Raw genomic sequence first — 27,167 nt, forward strand, 5'->3', positions numbered from 1 at the left:
AATCACATAATAGCACGATTTTAAGCATTTTATTTGGGCAGAGAACTTAGTACAGTATTTCTGAAAAAGGGGTCCTTGGGCAATGACTATCAAAGTTCAAAGTAAAATTTATCATCAAGTATATACAAATTGCCATATACTACCTTGAGGTTTATTTTATTGCAGGCATTAACAGGAAAATAAATTCTATTGTATTTCTTTCTGAAAAACTGCACACAAAGATAGACAAACAAGTAATGAAGACAATTTGTGCAAACGAAAAATAATACTGAGAATATGACTTGTAAAGTGTCCTTCAAAGTGAGTGTCAAGCAAGAGAAAATCTGCAGATGCTGGAAATCCAAGCAACACACATAATGCTGGAGGAACACAGCAGGACAGGCAGCATCTGTGAAAAAGAGTACAGTCAATGTTTCGGACCAAGATGCTTCATCAGGACTGGAGGAAATAAAAGATGAGGAGTCAGAGTTCGAAGGGGGAGGTGGGGAAGGGAGAAACACAAGATGATAGGTAAAACCAGGAGAAGGGCAGGGATGAAGTAAAGATCTGGGAAGTTGATTGGTGAAAGAGATACGGGGCTGAAGAATGGGAAATTTGACAGGAGAGAACAGAAGGCAGTGTAAGAAAGAAAAGGGGGAGGAGCACCAGAAGTAGGTGATTAGCAAGTAAAGAGACAAGGTGAGAGTGTGAGAAAAAAGGGAATGGTGAATGTGCGGGGGGCGGGGGGGGGGGGAGGGAGATTGCTGAATGTTCATGCCATTAGGTTGGAGGCTACCCAGAAGGTGTAAGGTGCTGCTCCTCCAACCTGAGTGTGGCCTCATCGTAACAGAGGAAGAAAGTGAGTCTGTAGGTCAGACAAGTGGTGAGTGAAGTCATCCATGCCTGTTCAGCAGCTGGATGGTTGTAGAGTAATAATTATTCCTGAACCTGGTGATGTGGGACCTCAGGCTTCTACATCTCCTCTATGATGGCAGTAGTGAGAAGAGAGCATTGCCTGGATGGTAGAGGTCTTTGATGATGGATGCTGTTTTCTTGTGGCAGTGCTCCATGTAAACGTGCTCAACAATGGAAGGGCTTTGCCTGTCATGGACTGGGCTGTATCCACCACTTTTTGCAATGACGACAATGTAAATTCAAAATAATCTCCCCTTCCAGCACATGATTCCTTATTCTCTGCCTGTCCAAATACTTCTTAAGCATTGCTGTTGTATCTCTTCCACTACTTCCCCTGGGAGCACTCATCCAAATCCTCATTGTGAAGGTCCATTTCAGCTCCCTCTCTTTCTATTCCTTGTTCCTGCCTTAAAGCCCACACCTCTGACCAGGCTCCAGCTACTTTTCCCATGTTGTTGATCTTGCCTTGACAGAGCCGACAGCTCTTTTTCAGAAGTGCTACTGTTATTGCTGATACAATGGTAAGGAAACAACATCAGCAGCTTGAAGGAAATATACAAATAAGGACTTCTAAGAAATTATGCCATTTAGATCTCCATTTCCTAGATGAGACTAGATGGATCTTATTAATCAGATTTTCATAATTTACATATGCAAGTGAATGGTTTTTTGAAACTTTTTTACCCAAACTATCATTTGAGTTCTCCCAAAAAAATTCCCCAAAATTTCCTCCAAAATCATTTGGTTTTCCCAAAACTATCATATGATTTCCTCCCAGAAGATCACAACCTTATCTTTGTTTGGAGGCCTGGAGACCTGTGCTCACTGAAGTCAGAGCCTTATGCTTCGGATCCTGTTAAAAGTCACCCATGCCACACAGTTCAAAGGGTAGAGGCCAGACTAAGAGTGGTCCACCAATCCTCCTGGTTCGGGGGTTCAGCTCAAGGTGAACAATCCTGACTGGTCAAACAAAACTGTTACGGAAACAGCGATGAAAAATCCTTCTATATCTATGTGCAATGGCATTCCTGAGTCTCCACCCGGACTGCATTTGCACAGCTGACAGTAGTGAAAACAAACAGGAAGCTACTGGCACGATGAAGGAATGGCAAAGGCATAAAGGACTGTAAGTATCATTTGATTTATCCAGATTCCAAAAGCAGTCATTGACTGAGAGTATGAAAGAAAAAGATTTTACATAATTAGTTTACACATGCGATAATTAAATGCAAATTGAGATCATCACTATCAAAAACAACAGACATTAGGATTTCAATTTATTGCCCATTTAATACGCCTCCAAGTTATCCATTCCAGCAAAGAACTTGGTTGTATTATAGAATATTATTATGGCCTTATTAATAACCCTTAATATTAAATGTATTCTTGTTGGCATCATCGGGTAAAATGACATTGATGCCAGTGTGAATGAATGCACTGCTATTTGACTTCCCAGCAACAACAAAAAAAAAATCATGTTTAATTGAACACCTTCAATTTAACTCATCTTCAAAGGAGCCCTCTCATTACTTCTCTCTCATTCACAAAAACACTGGAGAAATGCCAGCTAGTTGAACAAAATGTTCTTTAATTACTGAAACAAAACCTAAATAGCAAAGAGCATGTCTCTGTTGGTGCACAGGATGACTGCTTCTTCCCAGAAGAAAACACAGTTGCTGGAACGATCTCTAAACATGTGTAGTATGTGCACAGAAAGCAGTTGGGCACATGATAATTTTTGAAGCAGTGCACATCTAATATTACACAAAACAGTCAAAATAACACTAACAGAAGCACAAATAGATTATTCAGCCCCTCATGCCAGCTCCACTGCTCAATTATATCAAAACTGAACTCAATGCTACTTTCCAACAAAGCCACACTCCTCAATATCTGGAAATCAATCTATATGTTTAAAGCACAGTGACTGAGCTGTTATAGACCTCTGCAGATGGCAATTACTAAGATTAACTGCTGCTCCAGATTCAAAATGCCTTTATGCTTTTTGCCCAAAACTGCCTGCTCCTAATTTTTGAGACCATAACCCTAGTTTTGAATTCTTCAGCTAGGGGAAACATCCTCTCCACAGCTACCTGTTTTGCCCTTGAAGGATTTTGTACATTTCAATTAGATTATCCTTGATTGCTCTGAAATGGAGAGAAAGCAGGCCCAACATACTCAAATCTCTCTTCCTGTGACAAGGCAAACATACCATGAGCCAGAATGGTGAAACTTCACAGTTCTATAACAAGCATATTCTTTTTCAAGGAAGAAAATCAAAATTGCACATAATAATCCAGATATGGTCCCACTTTGTTCCTATTTATTTCAGCTAAACATTATCTTGTATGCAAATCCTCCAACAATTGAGACAGATATAAAACTTGCCTTCCTGGTTGCTCACTGGAAATTTCATATGTAGGTACGAAGTTCAAAGTTTAAAGTAATTTTATTTTCAATGTATATATGTGACCATATAGTACTCTGAGATTCATTTCCTTTCAGGCATTTACAGGAAAATAAAGAAATAGAATAGAACTTTTGAAAAACTCTATGTAGGCTGACTGACCAATGTGCAAAAGATGACAAATTGTGCAGGTATTGTTTTAAAAAAGTAAATAAACAATACTGAGAACTTGAATCATAGAGTCCCTGAAAGTGAGTCTACAGGTTGTGGAGTCAGTACAGTCCCGAGATGAGTGACATTATTCATGCTGATTTGGGAGCCTGATAATAACTGCTCCTGAACCTAGTGGTGTGGGAGGCCCCTGTACCTCCTGCTCCATGGTAGTAGGTGAGAAAAGAGCATGGCCTGGATGGTGCGGGTCCTTGATGATGGATGCTGTTTTCTTATGACTGTACTCCTTGTAAATGTGCTCAATGATGGGAAGGGCTTTGCCTGGGATAGACTGAGCTGTATCCACCACCTTTTGTCCATTCCTGTGCATTGGTGTTACCATACCAGGCTGTGATTATCAGCGACTTATTTACAATGGCATCCAGGTCCCTTTGAAAATCAACATTTCATAGTCTTTGTTTAATTGAGCTATTCAGCATTTATTCCCCTTTAAAAGTGTGTAACTTTACACCTGTCCACATTATCCCTCATCTTCTATGTGGTTGAAATGGCAGAGCAGACTCGATGGGCCGAATGGCCGACCTGCTCCTTTGTCTTATGGTCTAGTTGCAAACACACTGACCTCAACTCAATATCCATAATACACCTTTGCATCTGCATCATTCCTCATGTTCTGATTTATTTATGTCATCTGAACAAGTGGTAAAAGAATATTTGATTTCCCCAGCATTCTGTCAGTTTATTTTTCAGATAATTTCAACCAAAACATCAAAATCACTGTAGTACTCCACAACTCCAGGTCAATTATTCTGTAAACAAACCAGTTATTCTTGTTTTCTCACAATGCTTAAAACATATCATTCGCCATCTTGAATATCCAGATGAGTGAATCTACATTGTCCATATGGTCAGAAAAGTTCAAAGACTGACTTACTCTCAGGTAGAATTTTCATCCATTCTCTGCTGAGTAGCTGACCAGCTACTTTTTTTTAAAAATAAAAGACTTCAACTTTTGGTTTTTAACATACTAGTTATAGGTAAATCATCCCCACATCCACCCTGTTAAAAACATCATGAATTGTAGATGCTTCACTTATTCCCTAACCAGGAGAAAATTGGCTCAGTCAACTTAACCTTTCCATATACTGTACAACAGATCTGTCACTCCTGAAATCAACATGGTGACCACTTATTATGGTCCTTCCACCGCAAGAACTCCTTACAGAGGAACACCAGACTTCCAAACTTTTGATGCACTAGGATACAAAATAATTCTTGATACGTACTTTTTATGTCTTTACACATGTACTTAAATTCTCCAAGAACAAGACCAATAGACTTATTTGTTCTCCTAATCACTTGCTTTTCTCGCATACCAACTTCCAGAGAATCGTAGATTCTGTAAACATACAAATATTCTTAAGCTCTGAAAAATCTTTCTCTTAAACACAGAAGAACTTTGAATAAAAGTCAAAACATATCACCTGGAAAAATGAGCACAATGTTTGTATTTTAAATATATCCATTTATTCAAGTACTTTGCAACACACACACACACAAACGCTGGAGGAACTCAGCAGGTCAGGCAGCATCTACGAGTCCTGATGAAGTGTCTCAGCCTGAAACGTCGACTGTTTACACGTCTCCATAGATGCTGCCTGACTTGCTGAGTTCCTCCAATATTTTGTGTGCGTTGCTTTAGATTTCCAACATCAGCAAATTTTCTTTGGTTTATTCAAATATTTTGTTTTCTTTCTTAGTTTCAAGCAGAGTGATGTGACCTACATCACACTCTTTTGCAGCTATCAATACTTATGTTTATTCAGAAGGAACCCAATTTCTGCACAACAATACTGATAATGTACAGTGCATCCACTTTCACCAGTATTCTCAGAGATCAAACTCTCTAATCACTCAAATTATCTCATCTATTTGTCCAAAAAAAAAAATTCTGGAAACACTATGGTAGGAATAAGAATTTGAGAATCAATGAACAGGTTTTAAACTTTTTTTCAATGCAACAACAAATACAAAAAATATAGCTTGGAAGTTGTAAGCAAGTTTTAAACAGGAACTTCATATGTAAATTTAGCTATTACACAAAAAGGGAAAAAAAAACGAAAATTGCAAAATATCGGGTAACTCATTTTCTGGAAAAAGTTCCAGTTTATGAAGGGTATGGTAACAGGAACATATGTGAAATCCTGTGGTTAGGAAGTGCCAATATGGTTACGGAAATGTAAAACCACGCTTAGAAAACCGATTCTCTGCCCACAGATGATGCCCATCTTGCTGAAATCAAAGCTTAGCAATTACAACAGCAAATGAAGGACATTAAGGTGACAGCTAGTCTAGATAAATTCCAAAAGAGAGAAATGTGGTGAAACTAAATGCACAGCTCTCTGGGTGACCAAAAGAAATGATAACGGAATAGAAGAACCCGCATTTCACAGATGCCAAGTTGCTAACACTAGTAAGAAACAGGCTGTTTGTAAGAAGCTCAAGGAACAAGCAAAGAAGGTAACAAAAGAGAAAGAGTAAATAAAAAATATTACAGACTGGAAGCAAAAATAAAGGGAAACAAAAATATTCTACAGGAATATGAACAGAAAAATGAATGCAAATAGAAAGGTAGGTTCAATCAGAAACTAAGAGGGAATCCAATTCTGATGGCAGAAGACATCCCTGATATACTAAATGAGTATTTTCCTTCAATGAAGACATAAACATAGAACATAAAACATAGAACATAGTACAACACAGCACAGGAACAGGTCGGTTGACCAACAATGCTGTGCTCAACCAAATACAATAGTAATCAACTGGCCAACTAAACTAATCCCTTATGCCTACACAATGTCCATATCCTTCCATTTCCTCAGTTATTTAAGATTTTGTTTAGGCTAGAAAAAAAGGAAATAATGAGCAAGGCTAACTGTATTTAAGAGTGGATAAACACTGAGGATGTGACTTCTATAAAAAAAAAGGTAGAAAATTGCTAGGAAAAATGGTTGAAGCCTGGAGACTGGATCATTCCTAATTTTACACTGTTGCTCAAGAACTTAGGGAAAATCTAGTAACTACAAACTTGTTGGTTCAACTTTGGCAGTTACAGTTGATGTGATAAACATCAACTTCTAAAAACCTAGCTATAGAATACCAGATAACAGATTAATAGATACCAGATCAATACCAGGATTGAAGACCATGAAAGGCAAGTTATTTTCACAGAATGGGTAGAAAACTGGCAAAATAACAGGAAACAGAATAGTCTTGAAAAGATGGTGATTTTTTTCCTGAGATGGGAAGGCGTAGTACTTCAAAGTCTGAAAGATCGAAGTACATTTATTATGAAAATACACATACAGTATGTCACTATATCCAAACTTGAGATTCATTTTCTGGTGGGCATACTCATTAAATCCATAATAACCATAATAGATCAATGAAAGACCACAACAACTGGGTGTTCAAGCAGTGTGCAAAAGACAACAAACTGTGCAAATACCAAAGGAAAGAAATTACATATATAATTATGTTCTTATGTTCTCTCTCTCTCTATATATATATATATATATATATCTCAAGAACATAAGATGAAGAGTCCAAAGATTATGAGAACACTTCAGTAATGTGGCAAATGAAACTGAGTGAAGTTATCCCCTTTGGTTCAAGAGCCCAAAGAGTTAGTAAAATAACCATTTTACTTGGTCTTCAATAAACAGGTCACAATTATAACATATACAGTTTACAGAACTTGAGAGGTGTAGTGGATTGTTTTGTAATAGATTTAATAAATGTAGACAGTCTGAAGGAATAGCCAGATTAAATGTAAGAAACTGTGCAATGTGGGTGTTATTTATTTATCTTTATGGAAAAAAGAGGCAATGTAAACTAGACTGCAAAATTTTAAAGGAACCAAAGACAAATGGATTTAATAGGTACAAATAGGATTGCTTTCCAGTGGAAGGCCAGGTTGATTTTAAAAAACCACAATATTTGCCATCCCAGCTGGAGCAAAGAGATCAAGATAAACTTTGATAAGATTAATGTTTTATGGCCAATAGGATTAATAGCTCTAATTCTAAATACAGGAAGTTTTTGGGTTTTAGGAGTAACTCAGCAAAGATTCACCATCGCTGACTTACTCTTGGAGTCACTATTTTTTAAACAGCATGTTGATGGCGCAGATATAAGCAATTGTGTTGTTGTTTATGAAGGGTGCATGGTACAACTCCATTGGAGGAAATAAGAAACAGGTGGAAAGTCAGCAACATGACTACAATCATGTAAATATCACATTCATCAGTTAGCTGTACCTTATCTTGAAATAGGGAATTGCATCTGCATGGCTTTCAACAAATTTGATCAAGCGGTGACTGAATTGCAGATATTAAATAATATTTTTGGTCATGCCAACAATGAATCTTTCATGTAGTTATTTACTTCAAATATAATTGTAATCAGTTCAAGATGAATCTAATTATATATACAGTAAATTTGGGCTTTTTTTAACCTGAATTAATGAAGATTAAGACTTTAAAAAAGCAAGAATTTGGAGTGACAGACTTGTATTTGGACAAATTTATCACTTTCCCAGTACACTGGTGAATAACAAATATTTTTTCTGCTTTCATGTAGAGTCTTATCTTACCAGCTGAAAGTATTTTTTCTAAACATTAGTAACAGAGGGGCCCCTTTGTTACCAGGCACATTCGGCATGGTCTACAAAGGAGCACTCAGTATAATGAGATTGCTGTCATTCAGGCCCTTCCAGCTGAATAAAATTCAGCTGCCTCTGGTTGTCCAGACCAACTACATTAAGTACTGCTCTTTATTTTCAATACTAAGAAGTATAGTTAAAATGGTTAGGGACAAAACAAGTTTGCTACACAACACTAAAAAGCAAAATCAAAGAGCAACAACAGATAAAAATCAAAGAGCAACAACAGATAAAAATACAATGTTAAACTGTTTATTGAGAATGTATTCAATTACCCTTTAAAGCAAGAAAGTTGAAAGTTGTATACTAAACTTGTCAAAGCAAATTATTCCAGTATCTTAAAGGCTTCATAATCAGAATTATCCAAAATACACTCACGCACCCTTTGAATCAAAATACTTCACAAATTAATGTCTGCCATTACATCAAGGGCAGATGTAACAGAGAATCGAGTTACCATATGTAAATGTGCAAGACAATGTCAGATACACATACTACTTAAGATTTCAGTCCAAAATGATAGTAATTAAGATCAGACTCCAAATGAAGGGAGCTGGACCTTATTTAAATTACAAATGTTATAGATTTTAAATGTAAATTTATGAGCCAAGTTTATTTTAACAGGATTACAGAGAACAGAGATGTGGGGATGTCATGTCCAGATCTTAGTGGAAACCCCATTTCATGTCTAATATTTACAAAAATCCCCTGAAATCTAAATTTGCAGGCAATATTCAGCTTTGGAATCTCCCTGTCCCACTCCAGATACAATGCCTTGAAAAAGTATTCAGTCCCCAATCCTTTGTTCACATAAATGAGCATCACAACCATGGATTTTGATCAATATAACAAGAAATATTTGTGAATCACAGGCTCCTTTTTTCACAGCAGAGACCCAAAGAAGGGAAAGTTATAAAGAAAGAAAAAATTTTTAAAAATCAAGAAATGAAATATCAGCAGATCAAAAGTATTCATCCCCCTTTGCTCAGTACTTAGTTGAACCACCTCTCGCAGCTATTACAGTCAGTAGTCTTTTTGGAAAAGTCTCTATTAGCTTTGCATAATGTGATGGAGCGAGATTTGAACATTCCTCCTTGCAAGATTGCTCAAGCTGTGCCAGCTTCGTTGGGGAGCGGCAGTGGACAGCAATCTTGAGGTCTTGCCAGAGATGTTCAGTTGGGTTAAGGTCAGGACTCTGACTGGGCCACTCAAGGACATGAATTTTCTTCATTTGAAGCCACTCCACGGTTGTTCTGGAAATGTGCTTTGGGTCGTTATTCTGCTGAAAGATGGACTTCCTCCTTTAAACTTTCTGGCAGAGGCTAGCAAGCTTTTAAACATAGACTTTCTCTGTATTTAGCAGCATACATCTTCCCATCAATCCTGACCTGATTTCCAGTTCCTGCTGCTGAAAAGCATCCATATAGCATGATGTTAACTCCACCGTACTTTACAGCAGGGATGGTGTTACTTTTTGTGCAATGTCTTAGAGATCATGAAGCCTTTAACCTCATCTCTAGTTACAGCCACTGACTTGCGCAGCTCACTCAGAGTGACTGCTGGTGTCACAGTAGCCTCTCTTAGAAGCACCATTCTTCGACGGTGACTAAGTTTAGAGGGGTGGCCTGACCTAAGCAGTGTGGCTATGGTTTCATATTTTTCCACTTCTTCCACAAAGGACTGCACTGAGCTGCAAGATATATTCAGTGTCTTGAAATGGTCTTGTAACCTTCCCCAGATTTATGCTTCCCTATTATCATTTCCCTGATTTGCCTTGAACGCTCTATTGTCATCATTTTGATTTGATATGTTGAAAATCTACCATACTGTTGGACCTTACAGAGAAAGGGGGTATTTATTCTTATGAATTCATTGAAAACAGGTGATCCTTCCAATTTCCTACCTCAACGAATTGGGTGAGTTGTTAAGGTAAAATACAGTATTGCACATGTGGAATATTAGAGCAGTAATTAGAAAGGGGATGAATACTTTTTCAGCCTCACAATTTTGGTTTTTAATTTTTAGTAAATTTTTGACAGGTTTTGGATTTTTTCTTTTGATTTGACAACGTGCACAATGTTTTGTAGATTACCACAAAAATCCCTACCTCAATATATTTTAATTTTAGAAAATGAGACAGTAAAATGTGAAAATAGTTGTGGGGGCTGAATTGTTCAAGGCAGAAAAATTTAATTCTTTAAGAAATGCATATTGGCAGCCTGTGTTGAGGTGACAAGAAAATTTTTCAATAGATTTACACTACTAAATAATGTACAATTTCCTTCCCTCTTTTTTTCCATTTCCCATTCTGGTTACCCTCACATCCCTTTCTCTTCTCCTTCCCACCCATCATCTCCATCTGGTTCCTCTCCTCCTTCCCTTTCTTCACTGTCATCTCCTATCGGATGCTTCACACATCATTGATGCAAATGTTTGCAATTGACAATTCAATAGCCAAGCCATGGATCATTGAAGTACTCATAATTTGAAATGTTGTTCAGAACAGCTTATTAAAATGTCCCATTTTTATATGGGTATTTGGCATCATGTTTGAAGGCATGCACAAAATTTAAATCTATTCAATTTAAACAAGTCAGTCAGAAAATCATCCACCAATAAAATCATTATCTTCGCAGAGTCCATTTTTGGCTCATTACTGAAACTCATCTCTTGTAAAAGACGCCTGTCTGCTCTTTGGCCTGAAATGAAATAAAACCCCCATTGTCCTATTCGCCTGGGCTTTTAGACAAAGGCACAGTTTCTGCAGGGTGTTTGTGAATGACAGCCAACTTTACCCTTTTCGCTCCCATAATCAGTGCTCCTTGGCAAATACCGGAAAGCCCAGTATCTATTCATGACTCAGGTTTTGAACAGTTAGAAGTTGTTATACATTTTACTCTTTTTGAGGGAAAATTAATGTACTGTGGGAAAAATAAGGTGGCACTTCTTTATTGAGACACATGACACATTTCACGGGAGGCTTCAAACAAGGATGGAGTCCTCTCCAATTCCAAAGTAAAAGCATTACCATCTTCATGAGGTGGTTCTAAATTTGGAAAGATTAATGTGATATTGGCAAAATTTTCATTGTTTCAAAAGCTAAATATATCCCAGATAGTTAGCATTTCACTGAGTAGTATTTGATATTAAACTGATAAGGTGAATGAAATTATAATGCTATTTTTGTGCACTTCTAATTATCATATTCACAACTAAAATCACTCCTTTCCTTCCCAATCTCCATCAAACTTAATTATCTATGTCAAAAACAAATATCCTTAATGCATTCAAAGTTTCCACATTCCTCAGGAAGAGATTCAAAGACAGACAACATTCTGTTTAGAGATTTCTGTTCATGCTATATGCCCACAAACTGTTACAATTTAATTATTATGTCCCACGTTCTCAGTTCTCCAGCCTGAACACATACCCTTTCAGCATCCATCCAGTTAACCTCGTTTTTCTCAATTCCACCAATACCATTTTTGCACTACATCCCAATCACACAATCAATCTAGAGAACTGTCAAAGGAGGTACAGCCTTCCTTCAGGATGGAAATCTAGTCTCCAAGCTACTGTAGATATTTGCCCAAAGCCCTGTGCAAGTGTTTTGTGACAAGTTTATATTTGCCCTCCAATTCACTTGCTCTCTAAGGCAACAGAAATCATTGGCCTTCAAACTACCCATCAACCTGTATGTTAGCTTTCCGCAATTGTGTACCAGCACAAGATCCCAGCACTAATTTCCCTGTTACCCCAACCAATAAAATATCTGCTTCCTCCCCTCAGTAACTGCATAATCTCCTTATACCAAGTTCAGCCAGTTTCTCCTTAAATGTAATCACCAACCACAGAAATACATTTCAAAAATTTATTTTGTATTCTTTCTGAGCAATGATGCCAGTTCTACCACATCAATGCCTATTCATCCATTCGTGGCCTAATTGGTATTTCACACTGTACACTTCTGCTTAATGCTTCCATCGATAAACAGAGGTATTCAGTGTGCCTAGCTCGATCTTCAATAAGCATGGTCGCTATCCTCTTTTACACTTCTCAAATTCCACCAAGGTGATCTTAACATTTCTGGGAGATGGGTGGGAGGGTGTCAAGAAAAGCAGGTTGAAAAAAATATAATCCTTTCTCCCTCATAATTTTCCTAAGTAAATTTTTATTCCATTTCCCAGAATTTTTGTTAGTGAATTGTGAATTCCCCAATCGTGAATTTCTGTTCAGCAAACTGCCATAACCTGTACTTACACAACTTTACAGTATATTCCATGGTAATCGTAGTCTGACTGATTCAACCAAGCAATAAGAACCTTTTGATAAGAATGATATTTATTTGGTGGTCTGGTTAAACAAGGGCAAATATCAGATCATGTGCATACTTAAATCACATGTATTTTGTCATTGACGTTATTCTCTCAGCTTCAATAAACAATTTAATTCGACTGTCAAACTTCAGTACATGTATTGAGCCTAAATTGGCACATGGTTGAAATAGTTTTCTTGTTACAAATCAAACTTGTATTACGTTCATTCAGAAGTTTCCTCTCCAAATTCTTCACAATAAATTTTAAGATTCAAGTTAACAGCCCTGATGACTTTTCCCAGTGAATTTATGTCCTTCCATCTAATTAAACAGTTGCCAATAAGCAAGTGAACTTGGACTGAGAAAAGGGGGCATTTTTTATTATTGAATATCAACTGTGCATCCGGTGTCGAACAGTGAAGCTTTACATTCAAATCATAAGACATTGTGCAGATGCTGGAAATCTTGAGCAAACATACAAAATGCTGAAGGAACTCAGGTCAGGCAACATCAATAGGATGGAATAAAAACTCAACGTTTTGAGCCATGACCCTTCATCAAGAATCGGAAAGGGAGAAGCAGCCAAAAATAAGGTGGTGAGGGAGGGGAAGGAATAAGAGCTTGGAGGTGATGCGTGAGGCCAGGTATGGGGGAAGGGGTGAAAAAAGCAGACAGGGGATAGCTGGGAGAGGTAAAGGACTGAAGGAGGAATCTGATAGTCAATAACAGTGGACCAAGGAAGAAAGGTAAGGAGAAACCAGAGGGAGGTGATGGGCAGGTGAGAAAACAGGGGATCAGAGGGTAACAAGAATTATGAATAGAAAAATAGGAAGGAAGGGGAATCAGTTAGCAGAAGTCAGAGAAAGCCATGTTTATGGCATCAGGTTGGAGGCTACCCAGATGGAATTTGAGGTGATGCTCCTTCAACCTGAGTGTGGTTGCATCATGACAGTAGAGTAGGCCCAAAACAAGGCAGGTCAAAACTGAAATGAACATAGGAATTTGAATTGAAATGAGCAGCGACAGGAAGATTCTGCCTGTTTACAGCGGACAGAGTGAAGGAGCTCGATGAAGCAATACCCCCACCGGCATTGGTAGCAGAAGCCACTTCGGGAACAGAGGATGGAATGGATGGCCCCAATGTCATTGTTTATTCCGCTTCATAGATGCTGATTGACTTGCTGAGTTACTCCAGCATTTTGTGTGTGTTACTCATCTTAACACCCAAGAGTGATTCTTTTGTACAGACTGGGTCTGCTGCCTGTTCCCATCACCTAGTTGGGTTACGTGCTGGAATCCAGCTAAGGGATCAAAATGCCAGGTGGGCCTCTGGCATGAGCCCAAACACCAAGACAACCTGTGACAGGCACTGCCAGCATGTTGAAGCTCAGCTAGCTAAGGAATTATTTGTTTTAAAATATGTCTGACTTGTGGCTGCTCCAAAAGCAATTCAGAAATCAACAGAATTAACCACCAGCAAAGACAATAAAGAACCTACAACTAGTTGTTTTCCTGTTCCATCAACATCATTGGGTGGGGGAGGGGGGACTGGATATCTTGCCTAATGACATCATGGGCAACCCTTCACCAGAATAAGTACACATTTAAGATGTCAACTCATCTCAAGAGCAATTAGCGATGGGCCATAAATTAACAACTGCCACATCATAACAAAATGGAAAAAGTTCAAAAGGAAGGTATGCCTTGTTCATAAAAACATTTCAACATTTTACAGTTTTGTTAAAATCAAAAATTGAACTAAAAAGGAATGGCATTAAAACAATCAAAATAATTTAAAGAAACTTGTTTTCCAAATTCACAGAGCTCCTACCTCCAGTGAAATCACCAGGGGCTTGGATCCTTCCTTCCTTCCTTCATAATAGAATAACTCCCTTTCAGACAGGGCTCCACAAGGAGTGGAGTTGCAGAGCAAACTGATGGATTCAACATGCAGACCCCTGATTTCTGATCGATAGAGTTCCGGCCAAAGTCCAAAACAGCTGAACAAGAGTGGCTCTGATCAGAACTGTTGCAAAAAGTCAGCACTCTGCTGTCTTTGCCCATGAATGTCAGGCTATTTTGTATGAATACTGACCTGCTGAGCAAGAAAGGTTAACAATGCACAACACCAAGTGCTCAAAGCAAGCCTCTGCAGGGTATTTTATAGCAGCCAAGGGAAAAAGGTTCTACATTCGACAAAGATATAGAGCTCCCACAACCAACAAATCTGATCAGCACTCTGCAGTCCTGCTACATCTTTTCATGAACAGTGGTGAACAACTTAATAGTTAATGACAGGAGTTGGCTCCAAAAAGTTGACCTCCATGGTGGGACTCAACATTCAAGCACCATGCACAAGCAGAAACACTCTGAAATTATACTCACTGGGCATTGTCAAGTCAATAATCTATTATGGTTGCACCCTCACAAACTTCAGATAATTTGATTCACACCATGATGTCAAATAATGGCTAAAAGCTCTTGATACAACGAAGGCAATGACATTTGATGGCATTCCTGTGACACAACTGACTTATTTTACAGAATTAGGAGCAATTCTAATCAAGTTATTCTATTGCTGTTACATCACTGTCATCTACTGAACAATGTATAAAATTGTTTCTCAACAGAAGGAGGACAAAACCAATCCATCTGGTTAGTAACTAATCCTTCTATTCTCAAAGTAATGGAAAGTATCATCAACAATGCCATCAAGTGGCTCTGACTTAATTTTTTACCAAAGCTTAGCCAGGTCAAGCCAGGATGACTTTCTCTGAGATCTCAGAGCAACCTTGAACCCAACATGAACCAAAGAACCAAATCGTTGACTTGAAGTAAAAAGTGAATATCCTTAAAAGCAAGGGAGTATTTGACAGAGTCTGGCAACAGGAAGCAGTGATAAAGTTTAAGCCAAAGAAAAAGAACCCAATGGTTGGGATCATGCTTTAAGGAAAATGGCCATGATAGTTGAACAGTAATCATCGCACAAGTTTAGTCAGGGCTATGACATAAACACAGAAATCTTCAAGTGCTTCATCAATCATTTTCCTTCCATCACCAGATCAGGTTAGAAGAGCATGCGTACATAGTGTTATATTCTATTTTCAACTCAAAAAATTAATCAGTGCATGCCTGTATAAACATTAAGGCACTGGCTGATTTGTGGAAACAAAGCATTCCCACCACACAAGTACCAGATAATGATCACTTCAAAATTATGGAACCTAATCACCTGCACTAAATAGTCAATGGCATTTAACATCTTAGGCCCCAATCTTTATCACAGTGAAGTAAGTGCCATTAAGCAGGTATTGAGCTAATCCCGGTTGAATAAATGTGGTTGCAAGAACAGATATATGATCATTACTCATCAAGTTTCTCAGCTTCTGCATCCCCAAATACTTCCCACCATCTGCAATTCTAAAGTTAAGAGTATGCTTTTAATTTCCCACTGGGGATCAATAAGGTACTTATTATTATTATGGTGGAATATTCCCTACATATACAAACGTAATTATGAGGTGAATTCCTCAATGAAATTCCCACAAAGCATGCACCTTGTGTGAGGGGTTTCACAGGGGGCTTATATAAGAGAATAAGAATGAATACTGATATGGGCAACTGCACTAGTCATGTCTAAAATCTACAAGTATTAGAAGTAGAGTCATAAAGTACCAAAAAGACCCTGTGACACACTAAATTTACGGAACCCAACTAATACCTATCCATGCTACTGAACAATGGTTAAGTGAGTCTTCAAATGATTTAAACCACTTTTCTGAAGAAAAGTGCTCTGAACCTTTCACTCACAGTTTGATAAACTGGCCAAACTGTCAATTAAATATATTTTAAAACTTGAGATAAGTACAATAGTTAAGAGCACTGAATATGGCCTGTTTTACTATGGCAAAAGCACCAATCATAAATGATGGGAGAAGACATTTATATAGAGGGCATGTTTAAAATAGCTTTTGATCATTACTCAATGTCACTATCTTGTACAGTTCTATTGGTTTGGGTCTGTCAATACTGGAAAAATCTGCAGAGAGCCTACTAAAACATGAAGTTAAAAAAGAAAGTCACGAAGAAAATGAACCATTTTTTAAAAAATCACCATCTTTGCCACTGCACTAAATGTTCCCTTCAGTCATTCACCTGCTGGTGATAATGAATGATGCATGTTTTCCAAACAATTATAGCCATCCAAAGCCTCACCACAATAGCAATCCTTCATTCAAGAACTGAGAGATCAGAATGTGTCTCATTTAAAAATTAGGTACAAAACAACTTAATATGTCATATCATTTTTGCCACAGGATCAAATATTATTACTGAAGATTTCATATTGACCTTTTGCCATCTCAATCTTTGAATGCTGAAGACGTGCATTATTGAAACCTACTCAGTAACAAGTAATAGGTTAATTGTTGTTTGGGGAGAATATGATTTTCCTCTACCTGGAATTTAAAATTTCAAAGAGCTTTTACGTATCAACCACATCCTTCAATACCAATGTTGGTAACTTTTGGAAAACATAAACCACAACACTTGCAAAGAACCTGCAGCAAACTTCAGAACTGTTTAAATTGCAACATCCCTATTAGAATTAAACGCCCCTGTAAAGAAAATAAGGATACATATTTGTTAGGATTGGCAGAGTTTGTAATCATTCACTTAGAGGCAAAGGTATCTTGGCGAAAGGCCATGCTCTTAATTAATTTAAGAACTTCCTAAATAATATATGGTTAAGCTTTCAAACAAAAAAATCAATTGATATTTAAAACCAAGAAAACAAAGGATAAAAATGGACCTATTGAACATTTCAGCAGAAAAGATGGGATGACGGTGAAATCTGAAGAATGATTGATTTGGATCTGAAGAATTTTTTGATCTATTAGCTAAGATGAGGAGGACGACATCTGGTGTGTTTCTGATATAAAAGTTTTAGCAGCAGATATAAAGATCGGATGAACATAAGCTTGGAATGAGTATGGCGAAATATCAAGGTGACCAAATGGCTTACAGCTCCGATACTGAAATTATTTTTTTTAAACTACTATCACTTCTCCTTCAAAAAAGTACAGATCATAGACATTTCAGAAGTTTGAGGAATCTTGCATTTGCTGTAAAGAAAAAGCTGAAAGAAACAGAATCAGTATTTTTAACCCTAATTTGAAAACGTATATTAGCCAATTGTAAGTCACCAGATAAGCTCAAACAGCTTGTCATTTGCTGATTGAGTCCTAACAGAAATCAAGAAGCACTTAGCCAACAGGTTTTCTTGAACCAGCCCATCATTTCATGACACTATAAATGTGTTTATTTCACTAAATCAAAAACCCCTGTTGTACTTTCTGACCAACTGTATGTTAGTTTGTTTTCTATTGTGATTGCATGATCACCAGTGACACTTTGCATTCTGGGCACATCACTTGTGTATATAAACTCATCTTAATTGCACTTGGGCAACATCCAATATGCCAAGTTTAAAAACTATTTTTGACTTCACTGCAGCATATATTCTAATTAAGTCTTCTCTGTACTCTAGTTTAAGAAATTTTGCAAGAGCAAACTTTCCCCTGAAGCTTTTGCACAAAATGCACACTGGAAGCAAAGCTCTGCCCTCTCAATAACTTCATTTATACAAGTCAAATAAACGACACTTTCTAATTTTACATCCAGTTAGTCACGAGTCTCAGATCCAACACTGCAAAACACTAGACAAAATATCAGATGAAGAATGGAAACTAGTATACAAAACTTCACTTTTAGCCCACTGTAGTATTCAAATACACACCAACATTTAGTCACTGTACTTAAAATCCTCCAAATCAAACCCCTAAAAAAAATTTCAGAGTTACAGATCCATTCATCAAAGCCGTTCTCTCTGTGTCACACCAACTCCAGTGCTTGGACAAAGTTGTTAAATAGCCTAATCTTGGGGATCTTGATACTTACAAAATGGTCCTGGTAAAAAAAACACTCAGGAACAAAGAAGTCAAACCTGGAGTAAAACCCCCCAGGAATTATGCTGCAATTCAGGATGATCTTGACTGAACTTTTACCTCAGCACCTTTTAACTGACTCATTCTTCAATTCCCACAATCAGCCAGCATTCTCTTGGCCAGACAACTTTAGTAACTCATTACTCCAAAATAAAAGCATTTATAACCTCACCGGCTAACCCATCGTTTTAAGACCGAGACTCTAGATACACTAGTTAAAGGAATCATGAAGTCATGAAATCAACAGCTAGCCTGTCAATCCCTATGAAGATTTTAAACATTTCAATGTAATCATGTTTCAATCTTCTAACTCACAAAGTCACGATCTCATAATCCCAGAATCAATCTGCTAAACTACATTTCTACTACCACATGCATTTCTTATCTTTGGAAGTCTAGAGCTGTACACAATATTCCAGGTATTGTCCACCTAAGCTCTTTATAATTGGAGCAAGCAATCCCTACACTTGTATTCCCATGCAGATCTATCTCTCATGTCAAATCAACCTTTCTGGGTCAGATCATCAAAGGCAGCTCAGTTCTGAGTATTCATCAGATGTGCTCTAGCGTTAAAAAATGTGACTAGGAATGTGTCCAATATGTCACGGGCACATCACTCTCCACAACAGGCAGTATCTACAGGAGACGTTATCGCTAAGAGAGAGTCCAGAGCAGGTTCACAAAAATGATTCATGAATGAAAGAGTTAACGTATGAGAAGCATTTGATGGTTTCGCGCTTGCACTTGCTGGAGTGTAGAATAATGAACTGGATCTCATTAAAACCTATCAAATATTGAGAAACCTAGACATGGAGAGGATGTTTCCGGTAGTGGGGGAGTCTGGTACCAGACTGCACAGCCTCAGGACAGAGGGAAAATGAGGAGGAATTTCTTCGGCCAGCAGGATGTGAATAAGTGGAATTAATTGCCATAAGCGGTTGTGGAGGTCAAGTCATTCAGTATATTTAAAGAGGAGGTTGATAGGTTCTTGATTAGCAAGGGTGTCAAAGATTACAGGAAGAAGGAACTGAGGGATAATAAATCAGCCATGATGGAATGATGAAACAGACCTGATGGGCCAAATGGCCTAATTCTGTTCCTTTGTTTTCTGGTCTAAGGCTGCATCCATAGAGCCCAACCATCCACGCCAAGAAATCTTCTTGCCATGACCATCAAGCAGAAGGTACAGAAGCCTTAAGTCCCAGACCTCCAGGATCAAGTACAGCTACTTCCCTTCAACCACTTTGTTCTTGAGCAAAATCCTGATCACTAAAGTTCAATACTATAAGTATATCAATTAATTTGCATTAAAATGGACTTTTTGTTCTAAATGTTGACTTTCTTATAAAATACAGGTATGATTTACATTTACTTTATGATTTTGCTATGAATGCTGATTATATGATGCTATATGCCTGTGATGCACATGCAATAAATTTTACATTGCACTTGTACATACATGCACATATGACAATAAACCCAACTTCAACATTACATATTGATACTACGCATCATCCTCTGGCATCTGCATTCAGGTTTTAAATGTAATACAACGAAAGCAAAGTGGTTGTAAGGAGACCCAACAATGTCACTGCTTGGAGCTCATGACCTTTCTCATTATCCCCTAAGATATAGGAGCAGAATGAGGCCATTTGGCCCATTGATTCTGCTCTGCCATTTAATCATGACTGATCCTTTTTTCTCCTTCTTCAGCCCCACTCCCCAGCCTCCTCCCCATCAACCTTTGATGCCATGTCCAATCAAGAACCTATCAATCTCTGCCTTAAATACACCCAATCTCTGGCCTCCACAGCTGCCTGTGGTAATAAATTCCACAAATTCACCACCCTCTGACGAAAGAAATTTCTCTGCATCGCTGTTTTAAAAGGACACCCCACTATACTGAGTCTGTGCCCTCTTGTCCTAGACTCCCCCACCATGGGAAACATCCTTTCCACATCTACTCTGTCTAGGCCTTTCAACATTCAAAAGGTTTCAAAGAGATCCTTCCTCATCTTTCTAAATTCCAGCAAGTACAGACCTAGAGCTATCAAACATTCCTCATATGATAACCCTTTCATTCCCGAAACCATCCCTGTGAACATCCTTTGAACCCTCTCCAATGCCAGCACATCTTTTCTTAGATGAGGAGCTCAAAGCTGTTCACAATATTCAAGATGAGGCCTCACCAGTGCGTTATAAAGCCTCAACATCAAATCCCTGCTTTTGTATTCTAGACCTCTTTAAATGAATGCTAACAGTGCATTTGCCTTCCTCACCACCTACTCTACCTGCAAATTAACCTTTAGGGTGTTCTGCACAAAGATTCCCAAGTCCCATTGCCTCTCAGATTTTTGGACTTCCTCCCAGTTTAGAAAATACTCTACACATTTATTTCTACTACCAAAGTGCATGACATGCATTTTCCAACATTGTATTTCATTTCCCACTCTCTTGCCCATTCTCTTAATCTGTCTAAGTCCGTCTGCAGCCTACCTGTTTCCTCAACACTACCTGCCACTCCACCAATCTTTGTATCATCTGCAAACTTGGCAACAAAGCTATTTATTCCATTAACTGACATCAAAGTATCCCATCAAAGTATTCACCAGTTCATCAGCAGAGAAATTCTGTATAGAAGGTTAAGTAATCCATTTGAAAGATAGCTCATTTCACTGAACTCTAAGGCATACCTCAAACCACAAGTATACAGACAGTCATACCGTAAGTGGTTAATTTTAAACAATCCAATCTTCACATACAAACCCTGTGAATCAAATGAGCACCATTAAGCATCTGCTATATCACTGCCTAGGATTTTCCCATTTGCTCTATGATAGAGTATTCTGCAGATGCTAGAAATTAGAAATATAACAGAAAATGCAGGAAGCACTCATCAGGTCAGATAGATGCTTCCTGAACCCACATCTCCAGTTATTACCCTTCATCCAGCAGGCTATTGAACCAGGGGGTATAACTTCACTCACCCAAACACTGAACTGTTCCCACAGCCTATGGATTCATCTCATGTTCTCAATAGTTATTGCTTCTTTATTTACTGTACAATGTTCCTTCTAAGCTGCATGGGTGCGTAGCTGCACAGTAACTGAAATGCTCCCACACACATAGCCTTTGTTGCCATGCAGCTGGAATTTTAAAATATAATGTTAACATAATTTTAAAATTATGCTAATATAATTTTGAGATCTGTTAATATAATTGTGAAATACCCTGTAATAATAAGTTTTCTGAATAAATATGCCACCTTTAATTTGAAACATTTTGGAGCTTCAATGTGTTTACATTGTCAGTGTTTCAAATTACAAAACTGTTACAATGGTAACAATAAATGAAAAATGGAAGTCAGTAGTGACAAAGTGAAAGATCTGCTTGTATCAATAAGGTCTGATGTGGATACTGCACCTATTATTCAATTCATTCAATATGTGTGTAATCACTAGGATAATAGATTTTTCAAAGATGACTTAAGAGAATGTTAAGCTTTTGGCCCTGCTGCTAATGTAAGCACAGCCAATTTTGACTTGGGAAAAGAGAATGTTATTTGACTGACAAAAAAATACTCAGTTACTATTATGAACTACGATGAAAGCATCACCTCAAAAATATTGCAGCAATACTGTGATTTCAAATTTTTCATTTCTAAGGAAGTTAAGACTGGTTCAATTAAGACATTCACTGATGTACAGTCATAGAAAACTACTGTAAAGATACAGGCCCTTTGGCCCATCTAGTCTGTGCCAGACCATTTAAACTGACTAGTCCCATCGACCTACAACAAGCCCATAGTCCTCCATATCCCTACCATCCATTTACCTATCCAAACTTCTCTTACGATGAAATCAAAATTGCATCCACCACTTGCGCAGACAGTTCATTTCATATTCTCATCACCCTCTAAGTGAAGAAGTCTCCCATGTTCCCCTTAAACATCTCACCTTTCACCCTTAACCCATGACCTAGTTCTAGTCCCACCTAACCTCAATTGGAAAAGGGCTGCTTGCATTTACCCTATCTATAACCTCATAATTTTGTAAACTTCTATCAAATGTACTCAAACCTTTGATTTATGAAGGCCAATGTGCCAAAAGCTTTCTTAACGATCTTACCGACCTGCGAAACCACTTTCAAGGAATTACAGACCAGTATTCACATATCTCTTTGTTCTACCATACTCTTCATTGCCCTACCATTCACTGTGTAAGACCTACCCTGGTTGGTCCTCCCAAAGTGCAACACCTCACACTTGTCTGCATTAAATTCCATCTGCCATTTTTCTGTCCATTTTTCCAGCTGGTTCAGATATGTTGAACTATGTGCTTAGAAACGAATAATTTGAAGAACTGTCAATTCTTGTTGACGTCATTGGAACATTTCAAGGTTCTAGTGCTGACTATGAACATCTTACGAATTCAAACAAATGTAAATCCAGAAACAGACTAGAATTGAACATTTGGATGATCTAATGAGGATTCAGATATGTCTTTCATCTGAATGCAAAATTCATCTAGACGGTGTTTATAGACAGCGGATTTGTAATAAAGATGAGAAAAGGTTTATGAAACATGATTTTCTTTGTTGTACTGTATTATACCCTTCAATTAATAAAAAGTATGTGATTTTTCAATTTTCATTCTGAATATCCATATTACAAAAAAAATTAGTGTCATGCAGTTTTCAGGCCACGTAAAAATTTCCTGTTCAGAGCAACAAATGGCTCAGGCAGCTTTAAAAAAAAATTAGAGGGAACATTGTTTGTTTGTTTGTTTTATTTCTTTTTGCATTTCCAGTTTGTTGTATTTTGCACATTGGCTGTTTGTTCGCCTTCTTGTATCTGGTTTTTGATCAATTCTATTGTGTTTCTTTGTATTTACTGCAAATGCCTACAAGAAAATGAATCTCAGGGTTATATATGGTGACATACAGTATGAACTTTGATTTACTTTGATCTGCCCTATATTCCCTGAATTACCTGGTTAAGATAAGTGATCATAACATGCAAGTACTTTGATATTCAAGATATCCTCAACTGCATCAAGTTATGTGCCAAGTTACTAATATGCAAGTGTGCAAGACAAATTCTTATACAAGAAACTTTGCTGAAGTCACATGCCAACTTTGAGGCTTGTGCATCCTGAAGGATGCCAAGTGATCAGCTCAGTATGGCTGGAGAGCTTTCTCAATAATGATTGGTTTCTCCTCTCGGAGCTTGGACTCTACACACATGCCACCTGCAACTCTCACTTGATTGCAAAGCTTCCAACTTCAAAAGCAGTAACAACCATTTGACTGTATCTAATCAAAAATCTCAATCTGTGCTTGATGAATTAGAGAGTACATTTAGTCACTCAGCAACTGAGTGAGGTGTCACCCTACCCCTCGTCTCCCTCCCAAGGTTCTTAAAGCCTGCTAGAACAGCAAAAAACCTTTAACAGCACCAGACCGACGATACCAAATGTTTCACTGTTCAAGATTTAAGGCACATTCGAAGTTCAGTTGATCCCACCAACAAATACAAATCATTTTCTATTTACAAGCCCATTCTGCAAAAATGAATCAATGAAGATACGAAAACAGAGAAAGTGGGCAGCCCATCTTCAGCCCTCTTCCTAAATTCACTGAACCTTTCGGCACTGAAGCAGTACATCGATACAAAATCAATCAGTTAACATCTGTAGCTTAGCAATGTAGTGGCTCAAATCCCACTCATCAGTTTAACCAATCATTGAAATCAAGATTAACAAAAACCAAAGAAAAATACTGTACTTCATTTATTACAGCCTTCAGTTGCAATATGCGAAATGCTCTCTGGTGTGCTGGGTGGATGACTAGGAACAAATAGGGAGAAAATCTTTGACTGGATGACTTACACAACAATAACCAGAATCTAACCGAAACCTTAACCTAACTCTACCTAAACACATAATCAACATTTTCGATCTAACTTTGTCGATCTTGTCGGTTTGCTCAGAGATGTTATAAATAATGGCAGGTTGTTTCAGGTCCCATGAGACTGCTCGAGGGGCTTCCGCCAAATGCTCAGATGTTCAATCGGGAAGGGCAAACTGATTTACTGAGCCTTTCCTCTTTCTCTCATTGTGTCTGGAAAACGGAGATTTGACTTTACACAAACCATATGGCACACCTTTCAGCCCAAGAAGGCTTATCGGCAGTAAGCGAACCTTCTGCCTCAACAGGAAACCACCGACGCAACAAACTTAATTATTGTCCCAAAAAAAAGCCTCTAATTAATTTCAGAATCATGAACCAAGTAGAAACAAAAACATCAATGGGGCGGTTAAACCCGTTTTAAAATAAACTAGAAGCTGTCTTGCATGATTCACATTGAGTATTTTCTAAAAGAGGGGTTTACCCATCTCCGTGGACATTTTTATTGAGAAAAGCCAGAAAGTCAAGCATTCATTATCACAATCATTTCAGTCTCCATAAATCCAATGGAACGATTCCTCGTATTGTGCGAGTTAACTGGCCAATTGATGCACCACCGCGAATGCAAGATTAGTCAGACAAGAACTTCCACAAATTGCATTTTCGAAGCCCTTTAAACAGAATAGCTTACAGTGAACCTTAGATCCAACAACGTGCACCTCGGCCCCAGAAGGGAAATCTGACTCGACACACAGTTTCAAATGACAACGAGCGCAGTATTTTCGGAGCTAAGAGGCTAGTGATCGGAAAAAGAATCACAAAGCCCTTCCACGTGAAATTTAAACATTGCTAACACTGTGTTGATGCACCCAGCGGGCTAACATATCGATCCGAGAGAGTGATTTCACATCCCAGAAAGACAAAACAAACTACACAGAGATTCTAGGAGGACAAAAAAAACTTACAGACTTCAGAAATTTCAAGGACCCCACGTAGTCCCTCTCTGTTTTTAAAATCTCATTCATCACACACACACGTAAGCGAAGCTGCCGATCCGTGTCTTTTCCACTCTCCACTCCATTTTCTTGGTGACTTTCTTCGTCCATGTTTCTGTGCTGTTAGAAGTAAACAAGACAGTTCAAAGGCAAAACAAAAAAAAATACACGTGAAGATAAATTTCTATCACTTCACAACAGGCGGCTTCTTTAAAAGACTTGAGAATCAATTTGGTTCGGATCCACTAGCATTTTGCTGGCTTCCCTGTTCCGTTCTATCCGATAATACGAGACTGAAGGGTTCGGTTTTACGGCTCCTTGGAGAAGTCACAACTCCGTTAGAAGACTCTTCGCAACGTGAAACGGATGACTTATAGCACATTTGTTCTCAAACTTCTGCCGAACTTACTTAAAGCTACAGCAAGAAAGCCAAAATAAAACAAGCACCATAACACTGGCTGAGATAAAGAGAATGGAACTGAGTTACAAATTGCCAAAATCTGCAGCAAATGCTACCGTCCAGCAGGATTCCGCTTTTTGCCAATGAGACAACAGGCACATGCTCAGAAACCACGTAAAGGGACCGTCTCCAAAATCTCACCGAAAACTCCGGCTGCTCTGCCTACTGGGCGCCAAAAAGCAACAGTTAGAACCAAAGCCATCCACAACTAAAATTGTTACTTTTTTGCCAATAACGTTTTTCAACACTACGAAGATTCAAAACAGTGGGTCTCACTATGGCGAGGTTGAACTTTTGTTTAATTGCTAAACAAGTTCAAAGTGCAATGTTGCCTGCTTGATGCAAAGAACAGAATTAGTTGGCTTAAAAGAGTAATTTCGTTTTACAGTAATTATGTTAAAAGACAAAATTTTACCGTTTGGAGATTTATTTTAAATAGTAACTTGAATTCCTGAAAAATGGAAATATCTTTCAGTACCTCAAATTTTAAAAATTGCAATGTTGGAGATGGTCCCTTACTTTTGGCCTTCGCGTTGTCTAGAATTCCGCTATTCTCTTCGACTGCAGCACAGTAATTTTTATTAACGTGGAGGTATGTGTTAAGATAAATTGAAGAAATTTTACTTGTTTTCACAAGGGCGACCATTATTTACAGAAAGAAAATAAAAACACGAATTAACTAATTCCTTAGAATGTCCCTTTTTTACTCTAGAGGGCAATCTTTACAAATGCATTTGGTAGATTCGACTTGCTCGAGATCTATACAAAACTCATCTGAGAAGACTGTGAAAATAAGTAGCTTTATTTTTCTTCAATGAGTATTTAACCATGAACTGCATTAATTTAAGACAAAGATATATTTTACTCTGATTCAATAATATGATTGAAACTCATCCAATTCTCAATTCAATGAAAGGGGCACTCTACAGGACACTAGCGTGACGGTAGAAAGATTGCAGAAGAGATTCACCAGGATGTTGCCCGGAATGGGGGGTCTGTAATTAGAAGGAGAGATTGGATAGGCTGGGTTTCTTCTCACTGGAATGTGAGAGGTTGAGTGGTGATCTTATAGAGGTTTACGAAATTATAAGGGGTATAAAAAGGATAGGCAGAGTGTTTTTCCTCGGGCAAAGGAGTCTAAGAATGAATCGTATAGTTTTAAGGTGAGGGGGGTAAATTTAAAGGAGATTTAAGGGGTAAGCTTTTCACACAGAAAAATAGCGGTTATTTGGAATGAGCTGTCAGAGGAAGTCGTAGAGGTAACACCTTTTGTCAGCGTTTACCTCTTTA

At 38.0% G+C, this 27,167-nt stretch overlaps 1 protein-coding gene across 1 annotated transcript in view; it reads right to left on the reverse strand.

Annotated features, from left to right (window-relative positions):
- The window catches only part of prex1 (phosphatidylinositol-3,4,5-trisphosphate-dependent Rac exchange factor 1), a 209,983-nt gene extending 184,018 nt beyond the window's left edge, over positions 1-25,965 (reverse strand). The window contains exon 1 of the mRNA XM_072240694.1: positions 25,388-25,965. Coding sequence (XP_072096795.1) covers positions 25,388-25,528 — 141 coding nt within the window. The 5' untranslated portion in view covers positions 25,529-25,965. The remainder of the gene's footprint in view (positions 1-25,387) is intronic.
- Between the last annotated feature and the right edge of the window lie 1,202 nt (positions 25,966-27,167).

This window comes from Mobula birostris, chromosome 2 (assembly GCF_030028105.1).
Source record: "Mobula birostris isolate sMobBir1 chromosome 2, sMobBir1.hap1, whole genome shotgun sequence".
Lineage (NCBI taxonomy): Eukaryota > Metazoa > Chordata > Chondrichthyes > Myliobatiformes > Myliobatidae > Mobula > Mobula birostris.